Source organism: Chrysemys picta, chromosome 24 (genome assembly GCF_011386835.1).
Source record: "Chrysemys picta bellii isolate R12L10 chromosome 24, ASM1138683v2, whole genome shotgun sequence".
In the NCBI taxonomy this organism is placed as follows: domain Eukaryota; kingdom Metazoa; phylum Chordata; order Testudines; family Emydidae; genus Chrysemys; species Chrysemys picta.
The window spans coordinates 9,214,114-9,241,435 of NC_088814.1; the positions used below are offsets into that span (position 1 = coordinate 9,214,114).

General features: G+C 39.7%; 1 protein-coding gene across 1 annotated transcript in view; it reads right to left on the reverse strand.

Annotated features, from left to right (window-relative positions):
* Positions 1-27,322, reverse strand: part of TANC2 (tetratricopeptide repeat, ankyrin repeat and coiled-coil containing 2) — a 508,124-nt gene that overhangs the window by 198,118 nt on the left and 282,684 nt on the right. The window contains 1 exon segment of the mRNA XM_065577500.1: positions 23,558-23,668. Coding sequence (XP_065433572.1) covers positions 23,558-23,668 — 111 coding nt within the window.

A 27,322-nucleotide genomic window follows, 5' to 3' on the forward strand; every position in this document is an offset into this window, starting at 1 on the left:
AAAGTTCACATTTTTGAAATTGTTTGTTTTTCATAAAAAAAATCAAGTCTTTTTTAATACTTTTATTGAAAACATTGATTTTTTTTCTTTGTTTATCAGGACATAGATTTTTAGTAAGTGAAAAAATTATAACAGTTAAAAAAAATCATAGAATGCATGTTCTTTAAAAAGTGCACTTTAAAAAAAAAAGAAAATAGGGGTTCATCCATTTTCCAGCCAACTCTGCTAATCCCAGAGGAGGAATACTCCACTAACTGAAGATGCAACATTTTAACAATGCTAAGAACCACCACAAACCAGGAAAAGGGCTTTAATAGACAAATATTTGGGGATGGAAGGGTGTGGAATTAGTATACTTGCCATCCAACTATTTTAATTTAGGGTATGTCTACACCAGGGGTCTCAAACTCCATTTATCTTAGGGCCAGTGCCAGTCCTCAAATCCTCCCAGCGGTCCAATAATGTCACCTTGCTCCTTTGGCCTCATGCCGCCCTGGCTGCCTCTGCCCGGCGACTAGTGATAGTATCTCTGTCCCTCTCCCCCAGCCAATGGGAGCTGCAGTGGGGGGGGAGGCAGCGCCTGCAGCAGACAGAGCCAGCAGCATGGCTGCATGGGTCTCTCCTCCGGGGAGAGGGGCATGTGAATCTCTCCTGCCCGCTCCCCTCCCGCCCCCTTGGCCCGCAGCCACAGGGGCTGGATGAAATAACTTTTTTGAAAGTTTCCACGGGCCGCAGTGGGGAGGTTCTCGGGCTGCAGATGACCCACGGGCTGGGATTTGAGATCGCTGGTTTACACCGTAAATGAAAATGTGATTGCAGCATGGGTAGGCATAGCAGTACTATCTTTAATCTAGTTACCACAGGTTGCACAGAAATATGACACAGCAACACCGACCCTGACACAGGCAGCAACCAAAATATATACCAAGAGTTTCTGTGGGGTTTGTTCTGGCTAAGGTAGCCCACACTGCCATGTTCTCACTACCAGAGTTACCAACATCAACTAGATTAAAGCCATCACGGGTACACCTACCCATGCTGAAATCATACCTTCATTTGTGATGCCGGAGTACCTTTACAGATGAAGGAGATTCTATTTTGGGAAGATGGGAGAATTCTCATCAGAACCAATGAATATTCTACGTAAGCCACATATGTTAGGAGTATCTTTCACGAAAACTATCCTCATTTGAAATGGCTTACACTTTATAGCATTGCACAAACATACCTCACACTTAGGCAGAATTGAGCCATCAACAGAACCCTCCCAAGAAATGTCTAACATTCAACAAATGTCCAAAATACAAAACATTCACTAAGTAAAATGCTACAAGCAACATGCCGAATGTTGAGGTTGCAGCCCATGCTGTGCTCTTCAGTAAATACAGAATCGTTGTTTCAGCCTCAACACACCTTCAGCTAAAAAATTCCTTAAAGCCATTTACATTATTGACTGGCTTAATAATGAACTACCTGTTTTCATCTATTTTAAGACTTTCTACTCTGGTACCATACATGAAATCAAATAAAGCAATCCTGATTCCCTCAAATGACATGAATAACCCCACAGTATTCCCTAAATAACCCAAATTTATTAAGTTTCTCTTTACAAAAAAAGCACATACAATGAGCAGTGTTTTTAACACATAGTACAATCTTAAAAAAATCATTTCTCTAGCCTTGTGAATTCCTATATTGAAATTTGCCCCACATATTACAGCAGTATTTGCTTTAAAACCAAATGAGGATAATGATTTCTTATTGAATTTTATGACTTAGTGTGAAGGCTACAATCATTGTATAATTTTTAGATGCATTATAATAATGGATAAAAGAAAAGTAATGCTTACAGTGCAACCTTATACCAGAGAGTGATTATTATTCCTTTAATGGTCAGTCTTTTGCTTCTGAAGAATGACTCCTAATATTACTTAAATTAAATCTGAAAACTGAATCAATTAAGGGCTAACCTTGATGAATCAGGATATTGGTTCATGTAATGAAACTCATCATACATTTTACTTTTAAAACACTGAAGTTTTAATTGAATTATCTTAAATGGGAAAATTCTGGTTATGTTGGAAAAGCCAAAATAGCTATTTCCTAAGAGTGAACACACACAAAATGACAGAAATAAATCTGAAAATTACATTGTCAGTAGTTTTGATTTCAGATTATGTTATTTGCTGGATTGCTGCCCCAAGAATTTTCTCCCATTAGGTGGCATGAACCTGTGGCCATGTCTACACTTGCAAAGTTTTTGCACTGTCAGTTTCAACGGTGATAGTGAACCGGTGAAAGAAAAACACTGGTTTGTGCACTTACTTCCCAGAGGTGTCAGATAGTGTTTACATTTGCAGCACTTCCATGGCGGATGAGAGCAGAGCACTGAGGGCAGCTATCCCACAGTGCAGCTCTCTCCATTTTGATTATAGGTCTTGTGGGAAGAGGTGGGGGATGAGCGCAGGGTCCAAACGCGGGATCGTTTGCTCCGAGGAGCAGCCATGGTCACTTGGCCAGATGAGCACTTGCAAATAAAACAGGAAAGGGAGTTTCAAAGTTCCCCGGGCTTTACAGGGGGAGGGGTGGACGTCTGTTTACCTGACGTCAGAGCAGCAGAGCTGCTGGCCAGAGTGGTCACCCTAGGTACTGTGAGATATCGTCCGGAGACTAAAAGCTGTTTACACAAGAAGAACGTGTCTCCACTTGCACATCACCACAAAAGGGTCAGTGGTAAGAACTGTACGCCTCTTATGGAGATGGTTTTCTGTTTGCTTCTGAGTTTCACCACAAAAAGTCATTGGCAAGTGCAGATGCTCCCGTGGTTTTTGCACAAAAAAGGGACTTTTTGTGTTTTAAATGACAAGTGTAGATATGCCCTGCATTGTTAATACATAAATCTGCTTTGCACTATTCTGTATATATATTTGAGATATTACATCAAACAACATCCAATTCTGTTTCCGGTCCTGCTCTCTGGAATATGTTCTTTGGTTGTTTATTATTCCTATGAAAACACTGTATCAACCTCACACTAGTGTAAATTGTGTGTAAAATGCTTTAAGTGTCTACACATGACACAGGGCAATGGAGAATCACACCCACTAACCTAAATTTTACATAATTTTACACAAACAGACCAGGTACATTTCTAGAGATTACCAATATCAATGCTCTGAAGATAAGCCAAACATTTATCTGATTATCTTGGAGGCTGACTTTTGGCATGGGTTATGGGAGAGTTCTACAACTGGCAAGAGGACATAATACCCGTTTGCAACTTCGGTAAATGATTTAAAAGCATAAAGACACAAATCCTGATTCCAGCACTTAGTTCAAGAAGCAGAGTATCTGTAGGGAGTTCTATAGAGCAGAAGGAAAGGAATTCTGCCTGACAGGACATGGAACTACTTGGTAACTTAAACTGCTTTGCTACCCATGACTCATAGACATGTCCATCTTAATGGGAGAATAGCCAATGGATTCACTGGCCCTACCCTCTCTGCCCTCACCTAAAGCCCCTCTATGGCAGGGTTGAAGGGGTCCTGGCACCCTGCCCTACTTTCCAACCCCAAATCCCATACAGTATACATACCAATTCCACTGCCATCAGTGCCCTTTCTGGTTGTGTGCTTGTATGCACTACAAGACAATACAGAAGTTAGTCTAATAATAGATATAATAGATATTACCTCACCCTCCTTTTCTCTCTCATATCCAAGGACCAATACAGCTACAACAATACTGCAAAAAAAAAAAGACCACAAAGAAAAGACAGACGACCTAAATCTTAACTGGAATAGGCAACCCTCTGTAATGATAAAGAAATTTCTGTGCTGTGTTCTGACTCTGAGCTCCACTAAGCTATATAGCTAGCTAGCATAAACATAAAAGTGACTAACCTTTCAACTCCCAGTCCTCATATTGTATGTATTGCTGCTTGCTGGAATGAAGCTCTGGTCTCACAAGTGACAAGACTGTCTACTAAACCACTCAACCATTTCCCCAACAAATTGGCTTCTCTTCCATTGCAGTAAGCCTCATCATTAATTCCAAATCATTAAGACATTCTCTTACATGAATTCCACCGACACTCGTTATAAAATAAAATTAAGGACTATGCCCACCACCACATATAAAATTACATCAATTCCACTTCTTCCAGATGCCATTAGGTTGATGTTCCCCTCTAGTGTTCCTTCACAAATACCCACAGAAAGACAGTGAAGAAGTTTTTAAAAGACACTGAATTTAAACTGAAAACAGATTAACATAATTTTGATGCTATCACAAAAATCAATATCCACTGTGCTTTATGCTCTGTATTCAAAATTTTCAAAAAGCTCTGGATTCATTTTTGAGCCTAGATTATTAAGAAAAATCAGCTACCAATTAGGCACCAAGTATCACAAATGGAAGCTGCTGGGGCCTGTACACTTTTTAAAAACAGGTCCTTTATTGAAGTTCCTAAAATGGTAGCTGAAATATTTGGATAATCTCCAACATTTTGGTGGAAGGCAGATGTGGAGGAAGCAAAAGGACCTACTGGGATAGTCTTTTAGCTGATGTAAATCAGAGCTACAGTAATTAATACCAACTAAAATTGTGGGGCCTATTGTTTTCAAATGGTCACACTGAAGATTAAATTTGGGTTTCTTCACCCTCTTTGAACACACAACCTCCCATCAATGTTAATCAGAGTGACACACTCACGTTGATGGAAGAAACTGACCATACATCATGTGAGACAGGTTGGAGGATGTTATATTAAATTGCTTTCAACGCTGAGTGCTTTATAACACTCCCAATCAAAGAAGAACCCTTCCTTTAAAATTAATCTGTTTGCTAAAAAACAAGCAGTAAGATTATCTTAAACAGTGTTTCATATATTAATTGTGCTATATTAGGCTTGTCTCACGTAATCCACTCCAAACATTTTTTTTAAATTTCAACAATTGTTCTGCAAAATCTCTCCCACTCCCTCCTCTTTAAAGTTTCTCACATGTCAGGAATCTGATGCAAGTCTCACGATTGCATATTTTATAGCTCAGTTATGCATCACTATTACTGAGAACTGGGAACAAAATAAACCCAGTAATACCTGATTTATCTCAGTGCTCTAGCAGCTCTAGTGGGAAGTTACAGCTGTTGACCAAATTTAACTTTGATAGTGCATTCTGCCACATGAAATAGAAATAAAGATAGAGGAAAGTCAGCTGGATGTAGAATTGGGAGGGGATCAGTATGCTAGGTATACTGAAAATATGTACAACACATTATTAGACCCTACATTCTCAACTAAAACATTTGAGGATAATGGATTCTTCACTTTGTTTACTTCTTAATATGTCATTTAGGGCTTAGCAAAACTGTAGCTTAACGGAACCCACATCAAATAGAAAAGTGTAAAAGGGCATCTTAAACAGTTGGGGTTATATAGCTATATACAAGTAACATGGTCTGGGGGATAGGAAACTGAGCCAGACCTAGGTTCTACTTTCAGCTCTGCAACTGACCTACTGTGTGAGACTATGGGCAAATAACTACCATTATACCTCATTTTCCCACACATATAATGATTCTTACCCTACTTTGTAAAGAACTTTGAGATCTATGCTTTGGCTAGTTGAGCTTGAAGGTGACCTTGACTAGCTTCTCTATGAACTTGTGTGGGTATGGAAGGTTTGAGAGTAGGTGATAATTAGGTCTGTTGCCTCTAGGATGAGTTTGTGACGTTGTGCAGTCTATATGGTTTTATAAAAACATGATAATAAGTGAATATAATGTAACTGGAATATGCTTCATGCAAAATGTCTCTTGTAAGGTATCATTACAAAGCTTATAATCTACTGAGTGTGATCATCCTATTTGTATAAATGTACCACTCTTGTATCTAAAACTAGAAATATAAAATATAACTCTGAGGGCCTATTGTAATTATGCAAAGTGTGGGCCATTAATGGTGGTTTGGAATCTTGATGACTCCCATTAACTAGGACCATTGTCTGCAGATGGCTGTGTTTTACCTGTTAGTCTTCCTGTATAGGTGTGTGCTGGCAAGTGGGTAATGAAGTCTTGCAGTGACATGTGATCATGTCACCTGAACTGGAATCGATCTTTAACCTGGTGCTTTTCCAGTGAGGGGGGGGGGGGTGGAAACCCAGAGGAACAAAGGGTTCCCGCCTTATGCAAAAAATATATAAAGGGGTGGAACAGAACAAAAAGGAGGAGAGGAGCCATCATAAAGAATCCCCTAGCTATCACCTGAGCAGGAACAAGAGTTGTACCAGGGGAAAGAATTGTGCCCAGGCCTGGAAGGTGTCCAGTCTGAGAAAAAAATTACTAAAGCATCTCTCAGGGTGAGATTATCTGTATTCAGTTTGATTAGCTATAGATTTGTGCATTTTATTTTATTTTGCTTGGTGACTTACTTTGTTCTGTCTGTTACTACTTGGAACCACTTAAATCCTACTTCCTGTATTTAATAAAATCACTTTTTACTTATTAATTAACTGAGAGTATGTATTAATACCTGGGGGAGCAAACAACTGTGCATATCTCTCAGTGTTATAGAGGGCAAACAATTTATGAGTTTCCCCTGTAAGCTTTATACAGGGTAAAACAAATTTATTTGGGTTTAGACCCCATTGGGAGTTGGGCATCTAAGTGCTAAGACAAGCACATTTCTGTGAGCTGTTTTCAGGTAAACGTGCAGCTTTGGGGCAAGTAATTCAGACCCTGGGTCTATGCTGGAGCAGACAAAAGTGTCTGGCTCAGCAAGACAGGGTGCTGAAGTCCTGAACTGGCAGGAAAAACAGGAATAGTAGTAGTCTTGGTACATTAGGTGGCAGCTCCCAAGGGGGTTTCTGTGATCCAACCCGTCACAGAGTTCACTTTCATACTGACTGGACTGCTGCATCTTAATAAGGGAAAGGGAAGATTTCTTCACAGGATAGGCAGCAGTTGCTTGTGACTCTCTTTTACTAACCAGAAAGGGCAGGGATCAGAGGCACAAATTTTGCATTGAGTTTTGTTAAGGATGTACAAATACTTCCTTTGTTGTGAATGAGCGAAATTCAAGGAATGATGGCAGGCTGATGGTTTGCGGGCATGAGATCAGATCCATACAGCTTGAGTATCCTTCCTAAATGCAGATGATCTTTTCTTTGAAGGAAGAGGATCATTCATTGTATCTGTTGTTGGGTTCTGTTGTGGACTGCAGGCAGTCAGCGTTGATGAAGTGGATTACCACACACAATAGTTCCTTAGGGTATGATTCAATAGCTTCTATGGAGACGGAGAGGGAAGCTGTCTTGGCCTGTAATACAACTTCAACATTGGCTTGGAGAAATTCTTTATGTTTCAGCCTAAGTCTTGGGTAACTTAGCCAGATTTCCACCTGCAACTTTGGGGGACCTCAAATTGCAGGAGGAATTTTGCATTCTTTTGCCAGACGCAGAATGTACTTCCTGCTGGGGACAAGGTGTGCATAGGGTCGGAAGAGTGGGCTAGTCATGACCCTCCCTGCCTTCATCTTCTTCCCAATGGGAAACCAAACTCTCTTCATTAGGTTACCCTATCAGAATATCTGCACTTCCCAGCCACACTCTGTGGCCCTACACAGGTGAACAAAGGTTGGTGAAGGTCTCTGTTCACGAGCCTTCTTTGATCATTGGCATCACAAATCCATGAATGAATCAGCCTTGTATTCAGTTCAGACCATCTATTAGTATGTATAATATACACTTTTACACCGTTAGCAGTTAAAAGCCAGATTTTGCACAGCCCTGACTTGGTGCAAGAGGTGGCAGAGATGCTACAGGGAATCCTTCCTCCTTGTACATCTATGTAGCAGTCTGCCAGAATCCCAGTGCGTGAACTCTTTAAGCGAAAGGTGCAGCAAATGATTGTGCAGCCAAAGATGAGAGACACCCCTAAGGGAGAATGACTGAGTGGAAGCAAGGGCAGACATGTTGGGCCAAATCATCAGCTAGTTAACAACAGGCATAACTCCTGTGATAAAAATGGAACTGTGTCACTTTACACCAGCTGTGGGTATGGCCCACACAGTTATGTGAGTTAATTATGCAAGGCATTGAATTACATAGAGAAGACAAATAGGCTGAATTTTTTACTCCATCTGATAATACATAGACAAGTCTACAGATCTAGTGAAATTACAAATCAACAAACAGAATAGATTCCGAATACAGAAATATTTACACCTTGGATAATCAACCCTTAAAACTTGCTGCTATTGAAATATACACAAAACCAATTATATACATCTATGAATATCACTACCATCTATAGTTACACTTGCTAGAATATCTATTATAAGAGTTGTTATTCTTCATGTTTCAGACCACAAGATTGGAGTCAAGAAAAAAAATATCTTCCATGGAATAGTTCTGCACAATTGTCCAGGTGCATGATGGGTTATTTTGCCTTCCGTTAAAAGAGCGGTTCTCAAACTTTGGTACTGGTGCCCCCTTTCACATAGCAAGCCTCTGAGTGCGGACTCCCCTTATCAATTAAACACTTTTTTATATATTTAACACCATTATAAATGGTGGAGGCAAGTGGGGTTTGGGGTGGAGGCTGACAGCTCGTAACACCCCATGTAACAGACCCCCAGTTTGAGAATCCTTGCTTTAAAGCATCTAGTCTAGGTTACTGTCAAAAACTGTCTATTGATCTAGATGAACTATCACAAAATTTCATTTTAAAACACTAAACCATGTGATGTACAAGAATGTAACAAAGTAAAGCTCCTGAAACCAGCAAATCACTATTTTAAATCTTGAAAATATGGTCTATACACAGCCTGAAGTGTAATGATGCAAGTGGTGCCTCTGTCGTAAAGTCATTCAGATTTTTGTTCAATAATGCCAGATTCATTTGATCACAAGCATCATACTTCAAGAAGTGGAACACTGCAGACATATTGTAATAGCTCAATATGATGCTCTTTAAATTCTCTCCATTTTTTCTAATATTACCTATGTCTCCCAAACAAACACTTTCTTCCTACCACTTCAGCAAACATGGATGAATAAATACACAGCCGTACACTTCATAGTATGCACATAAATTACAGCATTCATTGGGACTTTATCTGAACTTTAAGTACAACTGAAGCATATCCTTCCTGAATAGGGATGCTTTCCTTAACTGGGGCAATAGACTGTGTGTCTAACTGCAGTGAATATGTGACTTACCATGTACTTACAATGGTTTTCCGTGGAGCTGCTGTGTAATTATTACACAATTGCTACAGAATACGGCAATGTTTTACCATAACTATGTGAATAACTCATGCTTTCACAGCATTTCATTTACTTATCAGAGGTAATTTTAAGAGTCACTGAAGGCTGTCATTTATTAACAATTTAGATTACTACAACTTTAAGGATATATCTGTAGATTGACAAAACGTGCCCATCATGTAGTATCTGACCATGTATTCAATAACTTTAAAATGTATAATTCAGTGAACAATGCCAACATAAATGAGCTCCCATCACAAGATTAAGCTGTTCTGGCCACCAACCATACCCTTCTCAGGTGAAAGCCTCATTAGACAGACGGACCCTACCACATATCCTGAAGGTCAACAGATTCAGGCTCTGTGAGAGCTGTGTGAGAAGCAAGTTCCTGTGCAAGGAAAGCCTGCAACTATGCTCCAGATACTGAAATGTATAAGAGCACCCCACAAAATTTAATTGTCACAGTATTGGAAATATTTCCTCTCAACCACCAATCTCCCTGATTTTTAATCAGACTCAACATTTGAGGCCATAGCTAAGTAGTGTCCCCTAAATGTTTCAAGGGAGTGTTTTTACCAATAATCACAGAAGTACAGATTGCACATGTATGATGTGCTGTCCACTCTGACAAAAGAGAATTACTTAATTCATGTATTTTTTTTCAAAATGAAAACCCTATTCACAAGAACTTAACATCATTCAAATAAAACCAATTTGACTCCAGCATATTTTTCTTAAGGTCCAAGGGTGCACAGCATATGATCTGCAGTCTCAAGAGTATACTTAAGGTGGAAGTATAGTAGCATGAAGTCCACCAATATTCCTTTGATAGGGTCAAGTCTACCACTATAAAGTCCACTTTGAATGCAGTATATCATGATGCTTTCTTTTGACCTGACAGACAATATAATGATATCCTGACTTTTCATAGTGTAGCATTGATGTTTCCTGAGCTCACTGAACTACTTTTTCCTGGTTTTCCATGTTTTTTCACTTCCACTGTTACTTGTACCTCCCCTTTGTCTAAGACGTCTACTTCTCTTTCACCTTGTTCTTCCTGCCACAAAGTCAGCCAAGCAGCTTCCTTTGAGATGAATGTTAATTATTTGTATGTTACCCACATGATCATGGTAGCTAACAAAGGCTGAGCATTTGTGATGAACTCAGCCTTCTCCAGCTCAGAATCTGAAGTCCATCTCAGAAACTGATATTGTAAAATAATGAGATGAAATCACCTGAGGTTAATTTGAAATTGTATTGTACTGTCTGGTGATTGCAGATTACACAATTTTAATACTTATTATCTAGGTCCACAGATATTTTAAAAAGGAATATAAATGGAAAAAATGAGAATTAAGATGAAAAAAAATACTAACAATCCCTGAAACTTAGTCTTGTTAAAAATGACTTTCGCTGGGGAAGAACCTTGCTTGCAAGTAAGATTTAGTCTAAAAAGCTCTAGGTGGCAAAGGCCAACCACATAGCAGACATAATGTTAGTATCTGAAAGAGAGAGACAGCTGCTTGAAAACTCCATGCTGACTTGTCAGGGAAGTGCACAGGTGATGGCTATGTAGGTAACCATACATATTGTCACTTCTCCTCATCAGGGAGCAAAATGTTTGCCAAGAACAGAAGAGAATACAGTGGGAACACACACAAAAATACACAATAAATGTCTTCAGACTGGATCTGCAAAGATGGACAGTCAACAAAATAGAGATACAGGAAAGCTGTTCCAGACACCAACAGCTGCAGAGGAGAGAACTGTTGCACTACCAGGATGGGATTGTGAGGATGGATAAAAGGTCAGGGGCCAAGTGAGTGAAGAGAGTAGAGAAAAAAGCAGAGAGAGAGAGAGAAGGGGAAGCGTTTGTGTGGTAATTTGATGCAAGCCTATTGAGTGTTTTAAGAACAATAGGGCAATTTTGAAACTGGACCCTGAAACTAATAAGGAGGCAATGGAGGGTTTTGAAGATGGGGTGATATAGTCATGCTTCCTTGCAGGCTGCAACAAAATTCAGCTTCAAACAGGTATTCAGCTAAAATTCTGATATTTGGCTTCAGAGGATTTATTTTTCAAATGGCTATTCTTCAAAGCTGACTTGGTAGGAGGACACATACCTCCTTTCCCCTGTAACATGGCTAAGCTTGCCTGCTTCATCGCCCCCATTCTGATGGCCAATTTTGAGAGTAGCTCAGTGTGGTTTAAAGGAAGAGGGAGTGATTACGATGAGGCTCTGTTCCCTTCCTAACCCTCTTGATGATATTGGCCACCTCTGCCTTGTGGCAGAGTCCGATCAGGCAAGCTGCAGGTCTGAGCTGTCTTTTTTCTCGTAGGAAAACTGCTGGCCTCATTCCTCACTCACTTCTGCAGTGTTTTCAAACTAGTATTTTGCCATTAACAATGAGGTTTGCTTAAAAGAGGCAGAGACAAATCTATTCATCTAGACTTAATTATAGCCATAACCTTCTAGCTCGATAGTTTTGCAAAATATCATTAAGTGCAAAGGTCTTTATGCTTTCCAGAGTGCTTAGTCTGCATCATACTTTAAAACACATATCATCTTTTTCAGAACAGATTTAATTGCCAATACATCTTTATAGACAGTGGGAGAATAGCCTTTAATTATTAGTAGGATCTTGGTATAGAAATTTCAGGACGTCTGCTTAATAAAAAGTAGATGGTCTCTCCGTGGGAATCTGCCACCATATATGATGATGACATAAGTAAGATATTAACAAAACAAAATAGGGAAAGTGGTATCTAATTAATCACATGCTTTGTGAGGTTATGAGTCTAACTTGTTTTTGATTACTAATATATTCTTGCAATAAATGATCAGATATCTTACATGTGACTTTGACTAATTTCTATTTAACTTTTCAGATATTTCACCATCCCAAAAATTAGCTATTCAGTACACCCCACTTGTTTAATGCATGTAAGAATGTGTGGGTAGCTGTACTTTGAAGTTTGGAGACTTGGGATTAAATGAGTGGCCACAGCGCTGAGAAGGGAACGAGTTTAATTTAGAAGCCCAGGTGAAGAGCAGGACTTAGGGAGGAAGCCCTGGCGGCACTGCTGTATAACAGGGCAGGGACGGACTTAAAGCTAGCCCAGGAAGTGCTGAGAATTGAGCCTGGAGACAGGGCTGCAGACATTACCAAGGGCATAGGGACAAGCCCTGTTGGACCCTTTACCCAAGAAGAGCTTTTTCATTCATGTGCTGGACTGTGTGACTTAGCCAGAAGGCTGAGCCACTGAAGACCTGCCTGACAAGGACAACAGCCAACAGGGGGCACTGCAAGCAGAGAGAGTATAGTTTTGCGTCCAGCCGACAGGAGATGCTCAAGAGAAGTGAGTGCACACCATCACAATAAGGATACTAGAAGTATATCATGTTGATGCAGTGGGCACATGGATAATGTTCTGAAAGTGGTGACAGGTTTACAGAAAGGTATGTGGGAGAAGGAAAATTTAAGAGTGACACCCATCTGATGTACAGAGGAAGCAAATAGGAGACCTGAACTAAAGAGAAAATTGTTCCAGAGTATTCTCCCCTTCCCCAAGAGCACTCTTTTAGATCTAAGAATGAATAGTGCTATAATAAGAGCTAAGTATTTATTATTAATTATTATTATTATTAGGAAAGGAGTGTGACTGGATGACTAAGGCACAAGACTGGAAGTCAAGAGACCTCAGTTCAATTCCTCTGTTACTGACCTATTGTATGCTGTTGAGCCAAGTTATGTCCCCTATCTGTACCTCAGTTTCCCCACCTGTAAAATGGAAATTATTACACAGTGTGGTTGAAGCACTTTGAGATCTCTCAGTGAAAAGTACTATGTAACCGCTATAATATTTATATTCAAGACATTTAACTGAAGACATTTAGATACAGTCAAATTCATTTGGATAGAACAGGCACTAAGAGGAATCAGGAAGAAGTAGAGGAGTAATTAAAAAAGTGTCAAAAGACATATACAGTTAAGCTTCTTCAGTGTAAAAGTTGCTGTTAAGCTGACCAAGAGGAAGGAAGTAGACAGAAAAGAAGAGAATGTTGAGAATCAAATCTTTTGATACTCTACAGAGGAGAGGTTTTAGCGTAGAAGAGCCATCAAAGAACGAGTAGCAAAATTATGGAAGAAGGGAACTAAATTCACTCTAGGAGAGAATCAGAGATAGAATCATGGGTTAGAAGGGATCGCAAGAGTCATCTAGTCTAACCCCCTAATGCTTGGTCCACAATGCCCTGAAATCAAGGCAGATAATAGGAGAGAAAAAAATCAGCAGCAGAAGGTAATGGTGGTTCTTTGAGTATTCCTTTTGCATATTCTCAATTTGGGATGCACCCTTTGGCACCACTGAACTTGAAGAATTTTTTAGAAAAGAAAAAATGGTTATCTACTTTTTGTAACTGTTGTTCTTCGAGATCTGTTGCTCATCTCCATTCAATTCTAGGTGTGCGCGCGCCCATGTGCGCAGTCGTTCGAGATTTTTGCTTTAGCGGTATCCGTAGGGCCACCTGTGGCACTCCTTGAGTGCCACATTCATGCATTGGAATATCAGGCGCCACTGGCCATATGCCCTATCGGTTCCTTCTTGATGGCAGCTCCAACAGAGAGGTAGGAGGGCGGATAATGGAATGGACATGAGCAACACATCTCGAAGAACAACAGTTACAAAAGGTAGGTAACCGTTTTTTCTCCTTCGAGTGCTTGCTCATGTCAATTCCATTCTAGGTGACTCACAAGCAGTATCAATGGAGGTGGGCTCGGAGTTCACGGTCTTGCAGATTGCAGCACTGCTCTGCCAAAGCCAGCTTGTCTCGAGCTTCCTGGGTAAGTGCCTAATGAGACGCGAATATGTGGACAGATGACTAGGTAGCAGCCTTACAGATCTCTTGGATTGGTATCTGTGCCAGGAAGGCCACTGACAATGCTTGTGCCCTAGTCGAGTGTGCCGTCACGATCGCCGGTGGAGGCACCTTCGCCAGCTCATTGCAGTAGCGGATGCAGGCAGCGATCCTGGACGAAATCTTCTGAGCAGACACTGGGCGACCTTTCATTCTGCCTGCCACCACAACGAACAACTCTGTTGACTTACGGAACGGCTTTGTTCTATCTACATAGAAGGCCAGAGTCCTCCTGACGTCCAGGGTGTGTAGCCTGTACTGCTCATCTGATGCATGAGGCTTTGGAAAGAAGACAGGTAAGTATATGTCCTGGCCATGAAACCAGGAAACGACCTTGGGCAGAAATGCTGGGTACGGTCGCAGCTCGACCTTATCCTGGTAGAAGACCGTATAGGGCAGCTCCGAAGTAAGCGCCCTGATCTCGGATACCCAGCGGACCAACATCGCAACCAGGAACAAAACCTTTCAGGAGAGAAGCAGGAGAGAGCAGGAAGCCAGGGGCTCAAACAGAGACCCCATGAGGCTCGACAACACGAGATTCAGGTCCCGGGGGGAGGGGGGGGGCTAAAAGGGGGACGGGATCCTGGACGTGTGGGTAGAGATGCTCCAGACCTTTCAAAAAATGTGCCCATCCAGACTGAGGTGGCAATTTAAGGTGCTGACTTTGATCTACAAAGACCTAAATTAGCTGGGAACTTGCTGCTTTAGAGGCCATTCAAGTTGGCTCCCTTCAATTTAAGAGAGGGAGCTGGAATTAGAGCATTCTGTGTAAGGAGCCCTCAGCTCTGGAACAAGCTTTCATCCTTTGAATGAAATAGCCACGGTCCCTTCCGAGCACACTGCATCAGATATCTAATTACACAGGCTGCTGTGAAGATAGGTCTTTGAGCGAAACCAGATGTTGAGGGACAGGGAAATTTTGTTGTTCTGAAGCTGATTTAATTTTGTTTTCATAATTTACACTAAGGGCATTTAGATGCCCCATTTTTATTGTTTTTAATAAATCTACAAATAATAAAAGATCCTGGAGATCTGTATACCAGCATTGCCTGGCCCAAGGTGCAGTGATCAGAATGACTCTGGTCTTGCCTTGTCTGATCTTTCTTATCACCAATGAAAAGGAATGAAAAGAGATACAGATGTCTGGTCCACATCAATAAAATCCATCTGTTACTGAGTTCTCTGCTGTGAAGCAAAAACAAGGAAAGTTTCCATTGCTGCTTGTGGCAAAGAGACCTACGAGAAGACAGGTCTACCATGGACAGCTTCAAAAACCACTTGTGCTGATTTTGTGGTCTGTAACAATTTATCTGTCTACATATTTGTTTAGTGGCAAGTTAGAAGGCCACAGGAAGTATCCAGTCAGCCAAACACCAGTGTCAGAAGGCTACCACTTCCCAAAACAGGCGCTGGGTACAAACATCCCTACTTGTTGAAGCAGAACTCTGTTGCTGAGTTGTCTGAAATCTATCCAGAATGGCAGGTAAGGATGTAACGTTGCAGGAAATTATGTTGCTAAAAGAGCTTGCACATATCATTCCAATCTAGGCCATGATAATTTTTTAGTTATTTAAAATAACTAAAATAACAGTTCTGACTCTGTATGTATAAAGAAAACAGCTTCTTTAGAGTTATGTTGGTGACACCAAGTCCCAAGTTACACAGAGCACTGGCTATTATTAGATCATAAGATGAAGCTGGAAGAACACCAGAATTATTTGAAGCTGTTTAAGAATCCATTTAATAAGTACAATGTGTAACAGCAGGGTATGAAAGTTCTAGAGCTAAAGATAGTACATGAACAATAAACTGCACATACAATGTTATTTCCAGAAATGCTTGTCCAGAGCCTTTTCCCTTTAGATAAGAAGGCTCTATAGACTAGTCTGAGTTGTGTATCCACTTCATGCACTCGTAAATGCAGCTTTCTAAGTCCGCTCTATGCTCAAGTTGCATCAGGTTAGAGGCTAAGTTTACAAAATGGCAGCTGGTCTATGGATCAGTCTAAACTGAGACACAGTTTTGAAACTCATCAAATATGGCAATAGTCCTATCACAGTCAATTATTTCAGCTTTCTACAGTAGCTTCCAGGTTTTTTCCCCCCAATTATTAATACCTACAATTTTTGATCTAGCTATTATTACCTCAAGATACAATGAAAGAAAACAGCATTGTCCTCCCAATGGAATCCTCAAAAGTGGCAAAGGTTTCCAGGGGAACCAACACATTACATTGCCATAACTTCTTTTTGCAATTAGGGCAGATCACTCTGATTTCACATTCCCGCCAAGTCAGTAAGTTAGGTAACACGGGGACAACCAAAAGGTCAAGCAGTCAAATCTTTTGGCAGCACTAAGTTTTGTCTTTTCCCATTCTCTGTTATTCTTGAATAAGTTTAGTCCTCTAGTTGTCTTGCAGGTACTGGCAGAGATTCTATCATTAAGGCACAGGACAAACCCACAATATTTTTGAAATGTTTAAAGTATTTTTCTTTTCACTCACTGTTTCTACCACCACTTCACAAAGGCAGAACATAAACACATTTCTTCACTAAAATTATTTTCTTTCATCACATGATGCACATATTGGTTATTGTAGGGTTTCTTGTGAGAGCTGCGTTGCTTGCATTTATTTTATTTTATTTTTTAAGAAAAAGTGCAGAGTTTGTTTTGAAAACCTAAACCAAGATCCAGCTATGAAGAATTATATGGACTTCATATACTTAAAATTAAGAGGTAGAGCAGGCAGAAATCTCAGTCCTAATGTTTCTTTAAATCAAAGAGAGAAGAAAAATGTATCTAATAGTAGGTTAAACAAACAAAACTGTGGTGGTGAACTGTCTTTCACTGTTAATGGAAGAGATACCCATTGGGATATCTAATTCAGTTATTAATCAGAACAGATGACTTTGATCTTACTGTGAGGGAAGCAAAACATCCACTGACCAAGCATTTAAGATTTGTGTCCCAAAATTTCGGAAGAAGAATTAAATCAAATTAAAAGATAATGCTATAATATGGTTAGCCTTTGAAATGCAATGACTAGGTAATAAATCATGCAAAATGCAACTGAAAACACTGATCTAACACAAAAGGCAATTACTTGAAAGCGCTATCCATCTCAGACACGTCTAATAGGTTTCCTGAGCATTTATAAATAACATGTGGGCATGTTTTAGATGCAAAGTTCAAAACAAAAAGTAATCTAGAGACTAAAGTCCTTAGAGTAAAACACCAGGTGGAACAAAGTGAACAGTACACCACACATCATATAAACAAAGCTACTTCTAAATTTCAGCATTAGGGAGACACAATACAAATAAATAAATTCTATTGGCTATCATTAGATATTAAATCACAAATGCCAAAGTCAATTCCAAAATAATTCACAGTTGAACAACAGCGACCTAACAATAACATCTTGCTCTTCCGTGCTGTGGCCATGCAAGGTGGGGAAGAGGAGAAATGCTGGCTGTGCTCTGGGTCCCTGAGTGACCCTGCCAGTGTAACACAGGATGGCTTAGGAAGGTTGAGGCAAAACACTTTCTAGTTCACAGCTGCTTTGATTGAGATTAGCACATACACCCATCTATCAAATGGTGAGTGCAGCATACAAACAGAGTCCAGAGAGGGTGGAGGACTTGTTACACTCCTTCAAGATAGCACCAAGTGTATCCTGCCCATGGAGGTACTGGCAAGAAGGTAATGTCGAATCCTCTTTCTTCAAAAAATGCACTCCCAAACAAAACAGAGCAAGATTTAGCTCAAAATTAATAACTATCATAATTACCAAATTAAACCTGGCACTACAGCTCAGAGGAATATTTGCTTTCCAAAAATTCTAAACAACTTATTCATTGTCATCTCTGATTGGATCATTTTGAAATATTGTGATAACACTTTATACAACTGGACCAAATTCTGTTCTCAGTTATAATGTCAACTTCGTTTGCTCCTTCTTAAAGAATTTAATTCATATTCTTCATTGTGCAGGTAAGCATATTGGGCAGAATATTGGTAAGCATATTGGACAGAATGCTCAGATTATAAAAATATTTAAATAGAGAGTGAACATTTTTGCTACAATAGCCCAATTCCTCCCCTACTAACAGAAAGATACCTTCTCTCAGGAATCTCTTACTCCCCCTTGCTCCTCCCCAAAATGTAACATTCTACAATGATCCATAATACAACATATCAAAAGAAATACTGCATGATACAAGCACAAAAGGCAAACCACAGGACAACAGTTACTCAGGAAACCACCTCCTAGTAATGTGCTGAAACATGCCTGACGTTTAAAAATAAACATTTTAGCACTGAGCAAAATTCCATCTCTAGGCACCACAAATGGAGATGAGTATTTCTACATGCAGAGTAGGTAATGTTCACTTCTCATCACTATTTACTGTTTTAAACGGCCTTTAAGTGTATTACTAATGAGATTACCTGTCACAGATCACATTACAAATTATTGCTACCCCTACTCAAATGTATCTTTATCCTCGTGTTTTTTCTTCTTTTCTTTAACTTTACCCCTTCAGGGATACCTATGTTCTGACAGTATTTGATAAAGTCCTTCAGAAAACACAGGCATTTTAGAAAAGGGTTTAAACAGGTCAAATATTAAAGAAATGATTTCAAATTCCTTTGAAAATATTTTGTGCATAAAAACTGCTTGTATTCTTATGGGGACTGATCTCTCTCTTTTATGTACCTTTCTGTACCACCCCATATAACTCAGGCTAGGATTAATCATTTTCTCTATATATTCTAACCGTCCTCGAGATGATGCACCAAGTTTGGTCTGTTTAGTCATATTACCGTAATACAAAAACCTGTGTTTAAACTAGGGTGACCAGATAGCAAGTGTGAAAAATCGGGACGGGGGTGGGGGGGTAATAGGTGCCTATGTAAGAAAAAGCTCCAAAAATCGGGACTGTCCCTATAAAATCGGGACATCTGGTCACCCTAGTTTAAACTGCATTCAGATTGCAAAGTTCACATCTCAAAAGTGAGGACATGCCAAAATTAAGGTTGCCATGGCTACCTTCATTTGGTGTTCTTGTGTATATGAACCATGATAGAAAAGTTCCATATGATGTTGGGCAAGACTCACAACAGTCTTCAAACTGCCTATGGACTTCTGCTGCCCAAAGTACACTCCAACCCCTCTCATGCTTGTATGTCAGGGGCAGGTCTCTCGGTGACCAGCTCCCAGCCCTGTCTGTCTTTGTGTAGACTTCCACCTCTCTAGAGCTCCTTACCCTTCCTCTTATGAGTTTTAGAACGCTCTTTCTCCAGCCATCAACTCCTTCCCATGGTTTTTCTCCTGGACTCTCTACCCCAGCCAAGCCTTTTCCAGAATCAATGAAGGTCCTGCCCCCTTCCTGATCTCTCTCTCTTATGAGTACAGTGAGATTAACTGCCTTCTTTCCCAGTATTCCTTGCTACAGCCTTTAATCTCAGCTTCCCCAGAAATGCAACCCCATAATGCCTTGCTGCTTCAACAAAGTCAGAGTTGAACTGAGCCATAAGCTTGCCTTAAAAGGCCCAGAACACTGACGTACAGGTCCAAGGATCCTCCTGTGCTTTTGTGAAGGGCAGAACTAATAAGGAGGAATAAAATACCCAACACTAACCCTACCCAGTGTCTGCCTGAGATGGGGGCAGGATGAGGTTTATCTAGTTGAACCTCGGTCCGCACAAGAACTGAGGTGATCCTGGTTGACAAAGGCATGAGGATAACATCTGTCCCTTAACTTGAGGTTTGTGTCCATCTCTTGTTGTACAGGTTTGAACTACACCTCTACCCTGATATAACGCGACCCGATATAACACGAATTAGGATATAACACGGTAAAGCAGCGCTCGGCGGGGGGGGGGGGGGGGGGGGGGGGGGGGGGGCTGCACACTCCGGTGGATCAAAGCAAGTTCGATATAACGCGGTTTCACCTATAATGTGGTCATATTTTTTGCTCCCGAGGACAGCGTTATATCAGGGTAGAGGTGTATATAGAATCTAATTAGAAGATCAGGTTACAACCATATTCAGGATGATTTTTTATCATTTATGCACCATCAGGAGGCTGTGACTGTTTCTTATAACAGCAGATATTGTGACTGTCTTCCATACCTTTGTCAGCTCAAGATTACATCGCTATCATGTGCTCGATGTACAGCAACATCTTATAACCACCTGAAACTGAACCTGGTGCAGGGTTCAGGTGTCTGTTTCTTATATGGGAGTATCATGCACTGAGTCTGTTATACATATTCCAGGATCTGCACTAGTTGCTTAATGGTTTTCAGGTGAAATTTAAAAAGATGTTTCTGATTTCTAAATCTCTACATGCCTGTTGACCTTCATACCTGTGGGACAACCACTCTGGGCTTGCAAAGCTTGAGCTGTAGCCCTTGTAGTATAATAGAGGGTGAGCTGCTAGCATGGTGTTCTCTGTGAGGACATTTCAACTTCTGGTGTTTCTCAGCCCTATTTAAAGTAGTCCAAATTTTATGATCTTTAGGGCCTGTGCCCAAAGCTCATCTTTTCCTCCCAGCATTTGTGAAGGTGGAGAATTTTGAGATGGTTAGTGGCAGAAAAGAGGAAGTGTTTCAATATTTAATTTGCCTGTAAATTGCTGTTTGAGAGTCAGGCTGAATGGAATCAGCAAAGTTAAGTCATAGTGACAGGACTTTTAGATATTTTAAGTTCTATCAGCGGGTACCTATAATGAAGGAATTGGCGCTCTTTTTACTTTGTATAAATCTAACAGACAAAATAAAACATACCAACCCACCCTGTTATCACATATGCATACCTAGATGGCAATGCCAAGTTCTGTGCATTTTATGTTCCTAACTGCAAACTGATATCTACTTTAAAACAGATATTTTCTAACAGTCTGTACTTGAGGTTTTCCACCCTGAATTCCCACACTCTCAGCACACAATTTCACTAGAGCATGGGGCAGAACAGAATCAGAACATTTACAGTCAAATGCTTTAGAAGCCTTTTCAGTGCCCCCAACAGTATTTATTAGACATTTAATAAAGTGGGCTAGTTACAACACCTCTGTGTAAGCAAGGGTTGTATGCTATCAAGCAGAAACTCTCAGAGGACTAAGGATTTCTTAAAATGTATTAGTAGAAAGCAAGAGCTCCAGCCTTCAAATTACCACTGTTTTCACAGCAGGAACGCTGGATCCAGATAGTTAAAGCATAACCCAGTTCTACCACAAAAGAAAAGAGTAAATACCCATGGAGAACTGCTTGCATGTACATACCTCATTTTAAGGTTCCAAGGCATGGGGGGGAAAGAGGAAGAAAACAGCGAATCGCACACTATACAAACTCCCTTTTCTGTGTGAATGGCTGCCTCAGTTTCAGAAGTCCTTCCTCTCAATAGATGGTTCAATTCCTATTCAGCAGAACTTCTCATATTGATTGCAAATAAACATAAATAACTACACATTTCAAGTCTGCATAGCCATTCAGACTCTGCATTCTCTGGGATCCAGTAAACTGCAGTTCTACTAAAAGAGCTGCTGGATGCCAAATGTGCAACCAGGCAGCAGGGGGTCAGGCGCCCCCTGACAGATATCTTGACGTGTGGATCTACACACAAAAAAAGTCCTCTGGGCCTCCCATAATCTACTTGCTCTGTCTTTACTCCTATCCAGTGCTTCTCATTGACATCCACAAAGGCATGCCTTTTTACTTTCTTTCTTTCTTTTTTTTTTTTTTTTTGTTAAGTACACTTTATGGTTGTTGAGGTGCTGAGAATCCTCACACATTTTTAACATGTTCATCCACACAATCAATGAGCTATAGAAAGAGAACAGAGGGCAAAATTCAAGACTCCACTATCAAAGCAGCCTTTCTTGACTGTCGCCTGCTAGGCCTCTGTGAGTGTCTGCATCCTCCAAAAGTTGTGTCATATTAAATTTGAGAGAGAGAGAGAGTAGTTCTTAATTCCTTTTAAGCAAGTTATGCAATCGATTACAGTTCTTTATTAATACAGCCATGACAGTATTCTTTTCCAATTGTGATTATCACAGTAGAAGATATTTAGTTACACAGAAGGGGCAAAAGTTATATCAGTAAAATTCTGTTTGTAATACTGACTGATTCATTTAGAAAGAATGATCACTTTTCACAGTAAATATGGTCGCAAAGAAAGCATTCTCTGAGTATAGGGATCCAGTATCAACAACTTTCCCATAAGAATTTTATTCTGTTTCAAACATATTTGCATTAAAGAAAGCTGTTCTCTTTTAATATCTGTGCAATATATGGCTTTTCACCAAATCATTCATTTTCTTTAAACACATCTCTGACAAAAGTGATATTGTACTTTGACACTGACTCAAGTACTGGCATCTTCTCTATCTGGACATGATTCTAAAGGCAAGATTCCACGTGGTCACATACTATTTGGAAGCAATTGTTACCATTTTACTCTGTCATAGGAATATGTTGATCACGTGATCCTGTAGCTTATACACTGATTATCCAGAAGAGAAAATTGCAGAATTCAGCAAAGATCTGAAAACGAACATTTCCTGCTCCTTTAAGCCCTGATCTGCAGCCGACTGTAACTGTAACATCTCTGGCACAGCTCCATAAACTATCTTCTCAACCTTAATGAGGTTGCCAAGCAACTAGTACAAGTTCAGAAGAATCTGGGAAATGATACTGAGTCCTCAGCAAGATACAGCTATATAAAGATGTAATGGAATTCACACATCTGTATGCAGCCTGTCAGTGCTTGAAAATATTTACCAAATGAACTGATCAAAAAGTCAGAAAAATATAAGGTTAACTCAGGGAAATAAAATACTTCAGTTCCAACTATGTTTTTAACCAGATTATGACAGAGGCCTCTAACAAGATGTATATGCTTTAAAAGTTCCTAAATTCTGCAGGGTACATAAATTAATGGCTACCTCTGAAATAAATGTGATGTGCTTAATAGCAAATATACAAGAATGTATGCTTATGTATGAAATGATTTAATGATGGAATACACCAGAAGTATGTGTTTTATTCCAGTATTTCTGAAGATATGTCAGTAATAAAAATCAGCGTTAAGAGAGTATGGCTGTTTGATCAGCTTTTATTCACTTCAAATCAACTCTGTAGTAACTTCTTCATATTTTAGGGGGGAATGTGTCACATGAACACACAACCACAAGTGACAAATAAAGTACAGATATCAATTAGAGACTGCCTCCCAGCCAAGTGGGTAAGTCCATAAAACTAGGTTGGGGGAAGGGCCAACCAATCATTTAGAAAAAGGGGGCACAATGCATATGAAACTGTGCTGTGCTGGAAGGGCCCGTCCTAGAGGCTTTGCATGCATGCTTACCAGGGCAGTATGCATCAACGTCCAGTTTCTGTGCTGAAGTGAGCGTTGGTGAGCCAAGCTCAGACTCTGGGATTCGAGGGCTCTCAACAAACTTTGCCTTCCTCAGGGGGGCTAAGGAGAAGGAGGGGGAAGAAAGAAAGAGAGGTCAAGAGTAAGGGAAACAGCAGGCAACAGATGGAAGCACTTAACTAAATGACACACTGTGTCAGACTCATATTAAGTTACCCTTTTTTTTGTGTGCCAGAAAAAAAATGATCTGCATTCTTCACAAAGGAGATGGGCTTATTCAAAAGCTACAACAAACTGCAAAGTCTTACTTTAAAGCGTGCAAGCACTGAAGCACAGTTCTTGGTTGTCTAAACACTGGCTTTTTTCCCCTCCCCTCTCTAAAATTAATCTTTTATGAGGAACAAATGAACCTGGATTCAACAAGTACAGAAAGGCTAAGATCATAGAGAGGAAAACAGAGCTTGCTAAGTTTTAAGGTATTTTGAATAAGAATGGTTAGATAATTAAAATGCTTCCTTTGAACAGAAACTTCAACTTCAAAATATCAGTGGCACTCAGTATCTTCTGCTCTAGAAAATTCAGTATTAAATATGAGTTATCTGACTACACAGCTTAAGAAGGAAATTGATCACCTCGCTTAGCCTTGCAAGCCCAGGAGGCCCAAGAGAGTTAAAAGAAAGAAGCAAAAAAATAAAAAATAAAAAAATTTTTTTTTGGCTCAGATATTGCCCTTGCTGATATAGTAAGGAAACATTGACTTCTACAGCAATGTGATTTTAGCAACAAATTTGAGCTGTGAGCAATGTGAAAGGCATTAGGCTTTAGGATGTTTGTGTGTAATGAAATACAATTTATAAAAACACTTTCAATGCTGAGATTTTAAACAAAAAATCTTGCCAGCCATTAGAAACAAATCTAGGAAAATAGTTAATATATGCAGAAAAGATTGGATAAAGTTATACAATATTCAAAGTGGAATTGTTATGAAAATTACAACTGAATGGAACTCTCACATATCCACTGAAGTCCGAGTGCAATCTGAAAAGTTACTTTAAAAATAATATCATGGGTCACCAGGTTTAATCTCGGCAACTCAAATATCCTCAATTTACAATTAAAAAGATTATTTTATACCTGCCAATCCTGCAAATTTTAAATATGGGAATTGAAAGTCAAGTTGGATTCTTTCCTTCTCATGTACTATCACCTGTAATAAAGGTTCTACAGGTCAAATAATACCCTTAATGGCAGCTATGAATCCCACTGTTGCTAATACATGTAACTGCAGGGTTAACTGACTTGCTGCGTGATTGGAAATTAGTTAATGGTTCTGCTGATGCAAAAGGAGGATTACAATCCAGCTCATTTTCTCTAACTGCATTGTTTCTACAGTACTAACAAAAATAAAAAGAGGAAAAAATTACATTAATCACAAAAGCAAAGAGAGCTATGAGACAGAATACATGCAGGGGACCAAATTCTGCTCTCTGTTACATTGCTATAAATGCTGAGCAACTCCAATGACTTGAGTACAATTACTCCGAATTTACACAGGTGTAACTGAGAACAGAATGTGTTCCACGGGAGTTGAGCTGATGACTAAGAAGGTGCCATTGCTATACTGCCACTTTTCTGACTACAACCACACATTAGGTGATACTGAGTTTATGTACTACAGTCACTCTGGGCTCCGAGGGTATGCTGTGCAACACAGCCCACACCATGCAATATGTTAAGTTTAAAATTCCAAGTTATTAGTATGGAAATGATAAAAATTCCATCAGTTATCTGAGAGTTTGAGAAAACAGCCAGCAACACAAAAAATGTTCCCAGAATTCTGATATGGTGATAGAAGAGAAGATTTTGATGAAAACAGGTAACTATAAGGAGAATACTATTGTAACATTTAGAACCAACCCAGATAATCATCCCACACAGATCATTTTACTAATATTGCAGCTGTAATTGTACTTTCACAAAGGCATGTACTGAAATTTAGGTTTCATCCCACTGAGGAGAGTCCAGTAACATTATTCTTCCTATTTATTAAGATTTTGTATGGCATACAACACACCCGTACATGAAATAAAGAATACAAGCATCATTTTGACACTGTTTAAGTAAACCCTGGAAGGATTTTAATACAGCTTATAAAGAGGTAATAGCTTGTCTTTCTCTTCATAATAGTTTCTGGCTAACCAATTTTAGAGCCGGGAGTTATATAAAGCTACATTTACATGATATTAAATCAAAAGGAGTTATTGCAGTACAGCACATATAGCAACCTCATATGAAACAAAATAATGTACCCCAACTGCACATTCATCAAGGAATTCAGGTAGCATCATAAATCATAAGATTGAGGCTTACGTGGTTACTTTGTGTCATAAGGACCACAAGATGGAATCACTGATTTAATTTTTGTACATTTGTGGAGAGTGGAAGTAAAATACACAAATCAAATGCATTCTTCTCCATCATTCAATGTGTGTCCCTTGCCCTCCTTACATCTGCTTTCTATATCTCAGAGGTCACTTTCTTTTATTAATATATTTATTTAGAGTTCAGTCTTATATAAATTCCACAAAAACAGATGCACATGTAAAGTGTGTGATGACCATGACATGCATTTAAATTTTTTTTTTTTTTTTTAATTTTGCCCTTCTCCACAACTCTGACACTTGTCAACTTTTCATCTTCCCCGTTTCCTCATTTAGGGCCAACTCAGGAAAACATGTAAGTACATGTATTAATCCATTCCCGTTCTGAACAACACTTATGCATAGGATTATGTCCCATTGACTTCAATGGGATTGAAGCATGTACTTAAGTGGTGTCATGAACAGGGATTCTTTCTTGAATCAGGGCCCAAGGAAGTACATTTTAAAATATGTTCCAGACATCATATAAAACTGTTTGTATTACGTCCTTTTCTTGATGTCATATCTTTATTTCACTGAGTACAACTCCCTATATTGCTAACAGCAGGGGCGTGCATACCATGGAATAAATATAAATCAAATCTTGTTAAGCCAAAAAAGGGGTAAAAGTGAATCATCATAACGACTACATCTCTCCTGCTTATATTGAAATGAACTTGGTGAAAAGTGCTGGACTGAAAACAAGGCAGCCTGAAGTCCTCCATTCATCTGCAAAAAAGGCGTATAGCAGCACTGCATGGCTTCTCCCCCTCCCAGCTCAGGAACACTCTGTCACTGTACCTCAACCTTGTCCTGGAGATACTACTAATGGAGGCCAGAGAGTAATACTGTCGCAATGGCCCATTCAATGCTGATTTTACTGATATGAATCTCAGTCAGAAAATAGACTGAGAACATAAAGTGCTGTCAGATCATAGAAGATCAGGGTTTGGAAGGGACCTCAGGAGGACATCTAGTCCAACCCCCTGCTCAAAGCAGGCCCAATCCCCAGACAGATTTTTGCCCCAGATCCCTAAATGGCCCCCCTCAAGGCTTGAACTCACAACCCTGGGTTTCAAATCACTGAACTATTCCTGGAATGGGTTTGATTCAGTGACAAGAAATGAAAGGCTTTGTACCCCATTCCCAGTTCCACAGAGTAATCTGGTCTCTGTGATTCACTTTTTGTAGGGAAGAAAATATTAATTATAACTATTGTATAATGTCCACATCACATATAATTTTGAGACAGAGAGACTGTACCATGTATGAACAGGGCAGCCATAATCAGCCAGATAAATATGAAAGTCCTGCAGCCATTTTAAATTCAATTTCT